The 12,425-nt window shown below is 45.9% G+C and overlaps 1 protein-coding gene across 2 annotated transcripts in view; it reads left to right on the top strand.

Annotated features, from left to right (window-relative positions):
- invs (inversin) overlaps positions 1 to 12,425 on the top strand; it is a 46,878-nt gene that overhangs the window by 33,751 nt on the left and 702 nt on the right. For both annotated transcript variants that reach the window (XM_082552783.1, XM_082552784.1), the window contains exon 18: positions 12,300 to 12,386. In XM_082552783.1, coding sequence (XP_082408909.1) covers positions 12,300 to 12,386 — 87 coding nt within the window. The remainder of the gene's footprint in view (positions 1 to 12,299; positions 12,387 to 12,425) is intronic.

Raw genomic sequence — 12,425 nt, forward strand, 5'->3', positions numbered from 1 at the left:
ATTCACGGTTCGGTTCGATACTTTGGTGTCACGGTTTTTTCGATACAAAAAAAAAAGTTCATGCCTTTTTAACTTGTCATTTATTAAATTTTCACGGCACATTCCGCACCACATCTCTGTGCGTTCATCATTTGTTTGAAGCCAGCTCACCTCCTGCAACTACTTTTCCGAGAATACGTGCTTCTTTTGTGGTTCGGACTCCTTTTGACATTTCTTTGGAGGTGGAGGAACATCACAGTAATTGCTTAAAGGAGCTTCTTCGACATCTTTAAGAGTTCTAAACAAATGTCTGTCCTCCTCCTGAAAATCTTATGTACGCAAACACGCGTTGCAACTTCTTATCTTGTGCGCGTTTTTTATTTTGACAGCGAATGCGCACCTGCAGACCACTTATGTGCAGCCCTGGTTATTTAGCTTGTCATATTGCAGCCACAGAAATTCTTTGTCCATGAAACCATAAAGCTACACTTTCTTTTTGCCTTATAGTCTGATTTGTCATAACTTTTCCGTTTTGTGGTGAGCTTTTCTTTGGCTGTCACTTTGTTGTGTCCTCACCCGTTGCCTACCGGTGGTGGTCAGAGGGCCCGGTGGCGCCAATGTCCGGCTGCCTCGCCTCTGTCAGTGCGACAGTGCCCGACGGGCAGGGCAGAGATAGATTTTGGTAGCCCGACTGGAAAAATCGCTAGCCCCGGGACGTCGGGCTAGCGATTTTGCGAGCCCTGTATCTGATTGAGGAATCACTCATCTTTGGAAAAGAGTGTTTATTACAGAGAAATGGCTCTTTCCAAAATAAAAGCTATACTATACGCTTCTTCTGGGCTATAGTCTCAGCAGCATATTAAACATATCAGGTCCCCATAAGGAGAATCCTGTGCTAACGGCTGTCCAAATGACTCGGTTAAAGTTTGTAGCATGCGTGCTTGTTGTTTTTGTCTGCTTCCACTTGTCTTTGCACTAGGATGATGTCGGCGTAAATGTGCAGTCATATTCGTTGTGTTCCCACTAGTGCTGTCAGTGTAAAAAATCGCGTTGAAATGACGTTAACGCCACAACACGGCAAATCTCCGTTAACGAGCTACCGCAGATCGCCCCGTGCGTGGGGCTGGACAGCCAACACGTTAACGAGCTAACTGCCTAACTGCGCTAACACACTAGCTCCCACCCATGTAATTGAGCATTGCGTGGCACATCCAACATACTGTTTTACTTTAGTCCATGACGCGCTTACCTTCAGGGTCATACTTCACATGAAAACCAAAATAGTTCCAAACGCCAGATCTGAATGAGGGTGGGGGAGGTTCAATTTGCCATGTTGCAAGGAGAGCTTAACTTCTGTCTCGCTAGCTTGCCCTGCGCTCAGTGAATCTGCATTCGACTCCTCCGCCTAGGCTGCACTGTCGAGCGCAGATCCACTGAGCGCTCAACACAGACAGCATCGTCAGACGGAAAGTTGATAAAATAAATTAAAATTTTTGTATTGTTCGATACATATGCGTACCAAACCGAAAGCACTGTATCGAACGGTTCAATATCGATACGAGTATCGTTGCACCCCTACCATTTACATGAAAAGGGAAAGACCATCTCTGAATCAAGGAGGGGACCTAATGGTACGTCTTTTGCCATCTTAAAATGCTGTGATTGCAGCCATTCCCCAACTCTCTGTGAATGGTACTCATGGCCATTGATCTGTGGTCTTTGATCAACGAATTGGCTTTGAACTGGTTGTTGATCAATGGGCATGACAATTTGCATATTATTGATCAAGGAACTGACCTCACAGCCCATTGTTCATTCAGTGGGCTGGTTTCAGTTATTGTGCAATCTACTGTTTATAAGGTTGGGGAAACCTGCAGTCTACTGAGACTGAAAAAATCACTTGGATGAGTGACGAAACATTTCTCCCTCTGAAAACGCTACGTCCAGATGAACAGAATCAACCTTTTGAGATTTAATTACCTGGATGATTAAGAATGCATCAAGACTCTTTTTAAGGGAGTTTCTGTCCAGGCGATGTGTGCAGCTGCATCCTGGGCCTCACCTCACACATTTGCTAGATTTTACAGGCTAGATATAACAGCACCTAACCAGGCACATTCAGTCCTCAGTGCATGTTCTTCACAGCTGGGAGCTTCTTCCCTGTGAAGTACTACTGGGGACAGTTGTCTTCTAAACATGCATGTCTGGCAATCCGGGAGTTGGTATTTGTCCCCCTAGTGTGACACAAAATTAATGCTATGAAAGAGAACTTAAGGTTATGTCTATAACCCCGGTTCTATGAGTAGTATGAGCGAATGTTTCACCAGACCACCCTCTTTGCTAGGGAAGTGAGGAAAAGGTGGGCTTGTTTTGAATTACATCTGATGCTATGTCAGCCTATTATATAGGGAGGCCCTAGCCTCTCCTGACATGGGCGTCACTTAGCCAGCCTGTAAGGGTTCGGTGAGTGATTAGAGCATCTCGTTTATGAAACTCAAAACCACCATTTTTGAAACCGGAGAAAAATGGCTACAAAAATTAACGCTGTTGTCCCCAACTCTAACAAAAAGTCCCAGACCAAGCAACAGGTATAAAGTCACATCGACGTCCACCTTTGCTGTAGCGTTTGTTACGCATACCAAATACGTCATGGGATGCTCAGCCGAGTTGCTATAATGACAACAACGCACTTTCTGTGGTACTTGATTGTAATGGAAAACCAGTCGTTCCGAGTTGATCTGAGTAGGTTCTAAGGGAAAAGGGGCTTATGTGTCCACCTAGAGGAGGACCAAAACATTTACTAGGCCCCAGCGAGATTTGAACTCGCGACCCCTGGTTTACAAGACCAGTGCTCTAACCACTGAGCTATAGGGCCTTTGCTGAAGTAACACCCATGGATACACTACATAAAGACAATCAGACCATTGCACAAGCATGGGTGTGAACTGAACTTGATCAACCAGTTAAAGGAGTGCTCTTACAAGGGTGTTTTGTAAAATGCACCTTGGCAGCAGTGGCCCTGCTCATGGAAAAGGCTTTCGGTTAGTCACATATTCGACGACAGGCTGGTGGCAGCCCCCAACTACCAGGGGGTGGCTTGTCAGTGAAATGCTCTTATACACCACCCGGGGAATTTGGGCTTTCAGATAAACGTGGAAGAGAGTAGTCTAAGGAGCTTGGAAAGAAAAGCGTCTGGACTTCTTTAAGTTGCTTGAAGATGTTTCACCTCTCATCCAAATGGTGGAGAGTCCCAGATTTAAACCCAGTGGGTCCCCCAAAGAGGGACAAAGGACCCCCTGATGATCCTCTACCTAGTAAAAGAGAGTACATTGAGACCATCTACTTTCATAGGGCTCAGGTCTAGACTTCTCCGGGTGAGAGCATTTCTATCTTAAGGCCATACAGCCATCCCTAGCACAGTTTCACAGAGGCAACACAAGTTAGCCTCAAGCAGTGCAAGAGGCTGCTAGGCCTGATAGCTTAGCAGCTGTAGCTTCCTCTGTAGTGACGATGCCACTGGACATGAGACTTCACAGGTGGGAGCTTCTTCCCTGTGATGTACTACTGGGGACAGTTGTCTTCTTAACAGGCATGTCTGGCAATCCGGGAATTAGTATTTGTCCCCCTAGTGTGACACAAAATGCAAAACATAACCCCGGTTCTAAAGTAGTACTCGTCAGGCTAGGACTCCGCAGTCTATTTACACCTACAGACCAGTGGACACTCTTTCAATGATGAGGATGTACACATCCTGGACAGGTAGGAATGCTGGTTTGAACGGAGAGTCAAGGAGGCCACTTACTAGGGGTGCAACGATACACAAAATTCACGGTTCGGTTCGATACTTTGGTGTCACGGTTTTTTCGATACAAAAAAAAAAGTTCATGCCTTTTTAACTTGTCATTTATTAAATTTTCACGGCACATTCCGCACCACATCTCTGTGCGTTCATCATTTGTTTGAAGCCAGCTCACCTCCTGCAACTACTTTTCCGAGAATACGTGCTTCTTTTGTGGTTCGGACTCCTTTTGACATTTCTTTGGAGGTGGAGGAACATCACAGTAATTGCTTAAAGGAGCTTCTTCGACATCTTTAAGAGTTCTAAACAAATGTCTGTCCTCCTCCTGAAAATCTTATGTACGCAAACACGCGTTGCAACTTCTTATCTTGTGCGCGTTTTTTATTTTGACAGCGAATGCGCACCTGCAGACCACTTATGTGCAGCCCTGGTTATTTAGCTTGTCATATTGCAGCCACAGAAATTCTTTGTCCATGAAACCATAAAGCTACACTTTCTTTTTGCCTTATAGTCTGATTTGTCATAACTTTTCCGTTTTGTGGTGAGCTTTTCTTTGGCTGTCACTTTGTTGTGTCCTCACCCGTTGCCTACCGGTGGTGGTCAGAGGGCCCGGTGGCGCCAATGTCCGGCTGCCTCGCCTCTGTCAGTGCGACAGTGCCCGACGGGCAGGGCAGAGATAGATTTTGGTAGCCCGACTGGAAAAATCGCTAGCCCCGGGACGTCGGGCTAGCGATTTTGCGAGCCCTGTATCTGATTGAGGAATCACTCATCTTTGGAAAAGAGTGTTTATTACAGAGAAATGGCTCTTTCCAAAATAAAAGCTATACTATACGCTTCTTCTGGGCTATAGTCTCAGCAGCATATTAAACATATCAGGTCCCCATAAGGAGAATCCTGTGCTAACGGCTGTCCAAATGACTCGGTTAAAGTTTGTAGCATGCGTGCTTGTTGTTTTTGTCTGCTTCCACTTGTCTTTGCACTAGGATGATGTCGGCGTAAATGTGCAGTCATATTCGTTGTGTTCCCACTAGTGCTGTCAGTGTAAAAAATCGCGTTGAAATGACGTTAACGCCACAACACGGCAAATCTCCGTTAACGAGCTACCGCAGATCGCCCCGTGCGTGGGGCTGGACAGCCAACACGTTAACGAGCTAACTGCCTAACTGCGCTAACACACTAGCTCCCACCCATGTAATTGAGCATTGCGTGGCACATCCAACATACTGTTTTACTTTAGTCCATGACGCGCTTACCTTCAGGGTCATACTTCACATGAAAACCAAAATAGTTCCAAACGCCAGATCTGAATGAGGGTGGGGGAGGTTCAATTTGCCATGTTGCAAGGAGAGCTTAACTTCTGTCTCGCTAGCTTGCCCTGCGCTCAGTGAATCTGCATTCGACTCCTCCGCCTAGGCTGCACTGTCGAGCGCAGATCCACTGAGCGCTCAACACAGACAGCATCGTCAGACGGAAAGTTGATAAAATAAATTAAAATTTTTGTATTGTTCGATACATATGCGTACCAAACCGAAAGCACTGTATCGAACGGTTCAATATCGATACGAGTATCGTTGCACCCCTACCATTTACATGAAAAGGGAAAGACCATCTCTGAATCAAGGAGGGGACCTAATGGTACGTCTTTTGCCATCTTAAAATGCTGTGATTGCAGCCATTCCCCAACTCTCTGTGAATGGTACTCATGGCCATTGATCTGTGGTCTTTGATCAACGAATTGGCTTTGAACTGGTTGTTGATCAATGGGCATGACAATTTGCATATTATTGATCAAGGAACTGACCTCACAGCCCATTGTTCATTCAGTGGGCTGGTTTCAGTTATTGTGCAATCTACTGTTTATAAGGTTGGGGAAACCTGCAGTCTACTGAGACTGAAAAAATCACTTGGATGAGTGACGAAACATTTCTCCCTCTGAAAACGCTACGTCCAGATGAACAGAATCAACCTTTTGAGATTTAATTACCTGGATGATTAAGAATGCATCAAGACTCTTTTTAAGGGAGTTTCTGTCCAGGCGATGTGTGCAGCTGCATCCTGGGCCTCACCTCACACATTTGCTAGATTTTACAGGCTAGATATAACAGCACCTAACCAGGCACATTCAGTCCTCAGTGCATGTTCTTCACAGCTGGGAGCTTCTTCCCTGTGAAGTACTACTGGGGACAGTTGTCTTCTAAACATGCATGTCTGGCAATCCGGGAGTTGGTATTTGTCCCCCTAGTGTGACACAAAATTAATGCTATGAAAGAGAACTTAAGGTTATGTCTATAACCCCGGTTCTATGAGTAGTATGAGCGAATGTTTCACCAGACCACCCTCTTTGCTAGGGAAGTGAGGAAAAGGTGGGCTTGTTTTGAATTACATCTGATGCTATGTCAGCCTATTATATAGGGAGGCCCTAGCCTCTCCTGACATGGGCGTCACTTAGCCAGCCTGTAAGGGTTCGGTGAGTGATTAGAGCATCTCGTTTATGAAACTCAAAACCACCATTTTTGAAACCGGAGAAAAATGGCTACAAAAATTAACGCTGTTGTCCCCAACTCTAACAAAAAGTCCCAGACCAAGCAACAGGTATAAAGTCACATCGACGTCCACCTTTGCTGTAGCGTTTGTTACGCATACCAAATACGTCATGGGATGCTCAGCCGAGTTGCTATAATGACAACAACGCACTTTCTGTGGTACTTGATTGTAATGGAAAACCAGTCGTTCCGAGTTGATCTGAGTAGGTTCTAAGGGAAAAGGGGCTTATGTGTCCACCTAGAGGAGGACCAAAACATTTACTAGGCCCCAGCGAGATTTGAACTCGCGACCCCTGGTTTACAAGACCAGTGCTCTAACCACTGAGCTATAGGGCCTTTGCTGAAGTAACACCCATGGATACACTACATAAAGACAATCAGACCATTGCACAAGCATGGGTGTGAACTGAACTTGATCAACCAGTTAAAGGAGTGCTCTTACAAGGGTGTTTTGTAAAATGCACCTTGGCAGCAGTGGCCCTGCTCATGGATACACTACATAAAGACAACCGTAGCATAGCTCAAGTGTGGGTGTGCACTCTGAACTTGATCAAACAGTTAAAGGAGTGCCCAGGGCTTTAGTATCCAACACTAGCTGCCTTGTGTTCAGAGACCATTCACATTGCATTGCTGGAAACCTTAATTTCACCCACACTTTACTGTGGGCCGTTTATTTCCACCTCCCCATATATCCCCACACAGAAAGTATCTAAGATTTGCTTTCCAGGAGATAGCATATGAGTTTGTGGTCCTGCCTTTTGGCCTCTCACAAGGGTGTTTGTAAAATGCACCGAGGCAGCAGTGGCCCAGCTCAGGGAAAAGGCTTTCGGGTAGCCACATACTTCAACGACTGGCTGGTGGCAGCCCCCAACTGCCATGGGGTGGCTTGTCACTCAAATGCTTTTATACACCCTAGCAATGTTTCGCAGAGGCAATACGAGTTATCCTAAAACTGTGCCAGATACTGCTAGGCCTGCTAGCTTCCTCTATAGTGACGATGCTACTGGACATGAGGCTTTCAGAGGTGGGTGGTCTTACAGGGACTAGACCTTCACTGTGATGGCCACCGTCATGTAAGAGTCTCCCTAGACTTTTTCCCCAGGATGGTTTCAGCCAAGAAGGTAAAAATTCTGTCCTTTAAGACAGCTCTATTGATTGTTTTAGCTTCAGCTAAGCTTGTAGGAAAAATCCACGCTCCCTCGGTGTAGAGGTTGTGCATTCAGTGCTCCCCTTATAATACGAAGGTCAGTATGCCACTCAACACCACCTTTTCCCCAAAAGTTATTTGGATATTTTCCCCTATGGAACTGCCGGCCTTTTACCTGCTGCCTTTCTCTTAAGAGGAGCAACAGTGGCTGCATACCTTGTTTCCAGTCTGTGCTCTGCGTATTCATATGGACAGAACCCAGAGTTTTAGACAAAGTGATCAGCTGTTTGTATCTTGCGCTAAACCACATATAGGAAAGCCTGTGCCTAAAGAGCGTCTTTCCCACTGATAGTTGGAGCAATTCCCCAGGCCTATTCTAGTAGGGGTCTTAAGCCTCCTGCTGGCCTGTGTGCACATTCCACTAAGGGTCTGGCAACCTCATGGACTCTCTTTAAGGCAGAGGTGTCCAACTCCAGGCCTCAAGGGCTGGTATCCTGCAAGTTTTAGATATCACCCTGGGTCAACACACCTGAATCAAATGATTAGTTCATTACCAGGCCTCTGGAGAACTTGAAGACATATTGAGGAGGTAATTTAGTCATTTAAATCAGCTGTGTTACATCAAGGATACATCTAAAGTCTGTAGGACACCGGCCCTTCAGGCCTGGAGTTGGACACCCCTGCTTTAAGGGATCCCAAAAGGTTGATTCTGTTCATCTGGACGTAGCGTTTTCAATGGGAGAAACGTTTCGTCACTCATCCAAGTGACTTCTTCAGTCTCAGCTGGCTGCAGGTTTCCCCAACCTTATAAACGGTACTTTGCACAATAACTGAAACCAGCCCGCTGAATGAACAATGAGATGTGAGGTCAGTTCCTTGATCATTAATATGCAAATTGTCATGACCATTGATCAACAACCACTGATCAAAGCCCACTGATCAAAGACCATTGATCAACTTACTTGTTTTGCATCGGAAACCATAGCAAAATACAGAGAGTGTCCCTAGCAGCCATAAGAGAGAAGGATGCCACACCGAGGATGTGGACAAGTAGGTGAAAGATTTGTCTGACATACAACTCACCCAAGCAGCGAAAATCATCCTTACAAAAAGGTTGAACTTTGCTGTTATGCTGAAACAAATCCACGAGTTGAACTGATCACAGCCACAGAAACAGAAATTTCAAACAACAATGTTGTAGATGTGGAAGCAGAGCAACCAGGGATGAAAGTTTAGGCCTGTCTCAGCAATGCAAATCCCCAAGCATCCAACATCAGGATGGAGGAGAGGAAGGCACTCACACCACTTAGTAATGACAACAACATAATCATCCTTCCGGCAGACAAGGGTAGGTGCACAGTCTTGCTAAAATCAGAAAGACTATCGTGAGAAAATGTTGTCACTGTTCAGTGACAAAAATACTTATGAGCCCCTGAAACGAGACCCAGGAAGTGGTTACAGGAAGAGGGTGATAGATTGTCTGAAGCAGTTAGAATAAGACAATGCTATTGACCGGACCTCATACCACAGGCTATACCCAGGGGAATCTACACCAAGTCTGTATGGCTTACCGAAGATACATAAACACGGTGTACCTTTAAGACCAATTGTCTGTATGATCAACTCGGTCACCTATAATATTTCTAAGTTTCTGGCTTCGATCCTCAACCCATTGGGGTAGGCAGCTCTGAACACCACACCCAGAACACCTTGGGTTTTGTTTAAAAGGTGAGAGATGACCATCTACACTGCAGACTTCTCTCACAACTTCACCCAGTACTTCTTGCAGAAATTCGCTGACGACTCTGCAATAGTTGACCTCATCACTGATGGGGACCACAAGGGTTACAGAGAACTGAGCCAAGGCTTTGTGAACTGGTGCCAGCAGAACTACCTCCAGATCAACACTAGAAAAACCAAGGAGCTGGTGGTAGACTTCCGCAGGCACAAACATCCTCCACTGCAACCACTAAACATCCAAGGTATGGACCTGTAGACAGCTACAGGTACCTTGGTGTTCATCTAAACAATAAACTGGACTGGACTCACAATTCAAATGCTCTCTACAGAAAAGGGAAGAGCAGGCTGTACCTGCTCAGGTCTTTTGGAGTGAAGGTCCCACTCCTGAAGACCTTCTAGGACTCTGTGTTTACCTCAGCCAACTTTTACAGTGTGGTCTGCTGGGGCAACAGGTTGGCCTTCTTAGACTGGGAGATTTCCATCAGTAATGGGGGACATTTAAAAGCTAATGTGTACTGTAAACCTGTGCATACGGATCAGTATTTAAGTTCTGACTCTCATCATCCACTGGAGCACAAACTGGGTGTCATCAGGACGCTACACCATAGAGCGAACACCATCCCTACAGACACAGCAGCCACGGAAGCAGAAGACCAGCAGGTCAAGAAGGCCCTGAGTAAATGTGGTTATCCCAGCTGGACATTTATCAGAAATCTTCAGGAGAGAAGGACAACTGATGCCTAAGCAAAAACACGTAGTGATCCCCTATGTTTCAGGAGTATCAGAACTGTTGCTACATTGCTACGTCCAGATGAACAGAATCAACCTTTTGAGATTTAATTACCTGGATGATTAAGAATGCATCAAGACTCTTTTTAAGGGAGTTTCTGTCCAGGCGATGTGTGCAGCTGCATCCTGGGCCTCACCTCACACATTTGCTAGATTTTACAGGCTAGATATAACAGCACCTAACCAGGCATATTCAGTCCTCAGTGCATGTTCTTCACAGCTGGGAGCTTCTTCCCTGTGAAGTACTACTGGGGACAGTTGTCTTCTAAACATGCATGTCTGGCAATCCGGGAGTTAGTATTTGTCCCCCTAGTGTGACACAAAATGAATGCTATGAAAGAGAACTTAAGGTTATGTCTATAACCCCGGTTCTATGAGTAGTATGAGCGAATGTTTCACCAGACCACCCTCTTTGCTAGGGAAGTGAGGAAAAGGTGGGCTTGTTTTGAATTACATCTGATGCTATGTCAGCCTATTATATAGGGAGGCCCTAGCCTCTCCTGACATGGGCATCACTTAGCCAGCCTGTAAGGGCTCACAGACCGAGCAGCAGGTATACAGTGACCTCGACGTCCACCTTTGCTATAGCGTTTGTTACGCATACCAATTACGTCATGGGATGCTCAGCCGAGTTGCTATAATGACAACAACGCACTTTCTGTGGTACTTGATTGTAATGAAAAACCAGTCGTTCCGAGTTGATCTGAGTAGGTTCTAATGGAAAAGGGGCTTATGTGTCCACCTAGAGGAGGACCAAAACATTTACTAGGCCCCAGCGAGATTTGAACTCGCGACCCCTGGTTTACAAGACCAGTGCTCTAACCACTGAGCTATAGGGCCTTTGCTGACATAACACCCATGGATACACTACATAAAGACAACCGTAGCATAGCTCAAGTGTGGGTGTGCACTCTGAACTTGATCAAACAGTTAAAGGAGTGCCCAGGGCTTTAGTATCCAACACTAGCTGCCTTGTGTTCAGAGACCATTCACATTGCATTGCTGGAAACCTTAATTTCACCCACACTTTACTGTGGGACGTTTTTTTCCACATCCTCATATATCCCCCCACACAGAAAGTATCTAAAATTTGCTTTCCAGGAGATAGCATATGAGTTTGTGGTCCTGCCTTTTGGCCTCTCACAAGGGTGTTTGTAAAATGCACCGAGGCAGCAGTGGCCCTGCTCGGGGAAAAGGCTTTCGGGTAGCCACATACTTCAACGACTGACTGGTGGCAGACCCCAACTGCCTCCAGTCAGTGTGGAAAAGAGCACGTTGAGACCAACTCAACGCACTACTTTCATAGGGCTCAGGTCTAGACGTCTCTGGGTGAGAGCATTTCTGTCCTCAAAGAGAACATTGGCCATACAGTCATCCCTAGCACTGTTTCGCAGAGGCAACCCAAGTTATCCTCAAACAGTCCCAGAGGCTGCTAGCTTCCTTTGTAGTGATGATGCCACTGAACATGGGACTTTCAGAAGTGGGTAGGATCACAGGGACTAGACCCTCACTGTGACGGCCACCATCATGTGAGAGTCTCTCCAGACTGTTCATTTGTGCTCCACGAGTGTAAGAAACAAGATTTCCTGTCTCAGATTGTTACCGTGGGGATGGTTTCAGCCAAGAAGGTAAAATTTCTGTGCTTGAAGACAGCTCTATTGATTATTTTAGCTTCAGCTACGTTTGTAGGAGAAATCCACGCTCTTTCAGTGTAGAGGTTGTGAAATGAGTTCTCCCCAAATAGGTATGCCACAGTGGCTGCATACCTTGTTTCCAGTCTGTGCTCTGCGTATCTATATGGACAGAACCCAGAGTTTTAGACAAAGTGACCAGCTGTTTGTAGCTTGCGCTAAACCACATATAGAAAAGCCTGTGCCTAAAGAGCGCCTTTTCCACTGGATAGTTCGAGCAATTTCCCTGGCCTATTCTAGTAGGGGTCTTAAGCCTCTTGCTGGCTTGTGTGCAGATTCCACTAAGGGTCTGGCAACCTTGGTCCTGTAAAAAAATATTTACAGGACCAAAAAGTTTGCTAGGCCCCAGTGAGATTTGAACTCACGACCCCTGGTTTACAAGACCAGTGCTCTAACCACTGAGCTATAGGGCCTTTGCTGAAGTAACACCCATGGATACACTACATAAAGACAACAGAACAAGCAAGGGTGTGAGCCCTGGACTAGATCAACCAGTTAAAGGAGCGCCCCAGGCTTTGGTATCCAACATCAACTACCTGTGTTCAGAAACCATTCACATTATGTAGCTGGACAGCTTAATTTCATCAGCTCTTTACTTTACTGCCCTTTAGGCAACTCAAAGTCCAGACGAGGGCGTTCATTTCGGGACTCTCAGTCTCAGCTGCTCTTGGACATCCCTCAACGCACCCAGAGCCAGTGTAAGTGCCTGTGCACACAAACACACCTTTATTTATCAA

This window comes from Aulonocara stuartgranti, assembly GCF_965226115.1.
Source record: "Aulonocara stuartgranti genome assembly, chromosome: 11".
In the NCBI taxonomy this organism is placed as follows: Eukaryota; Metazoa; Chordata; class Actinopteri; order Cichliformes; family Cichlidae; genus Aulonocara; species Aulonocara stuartgranti.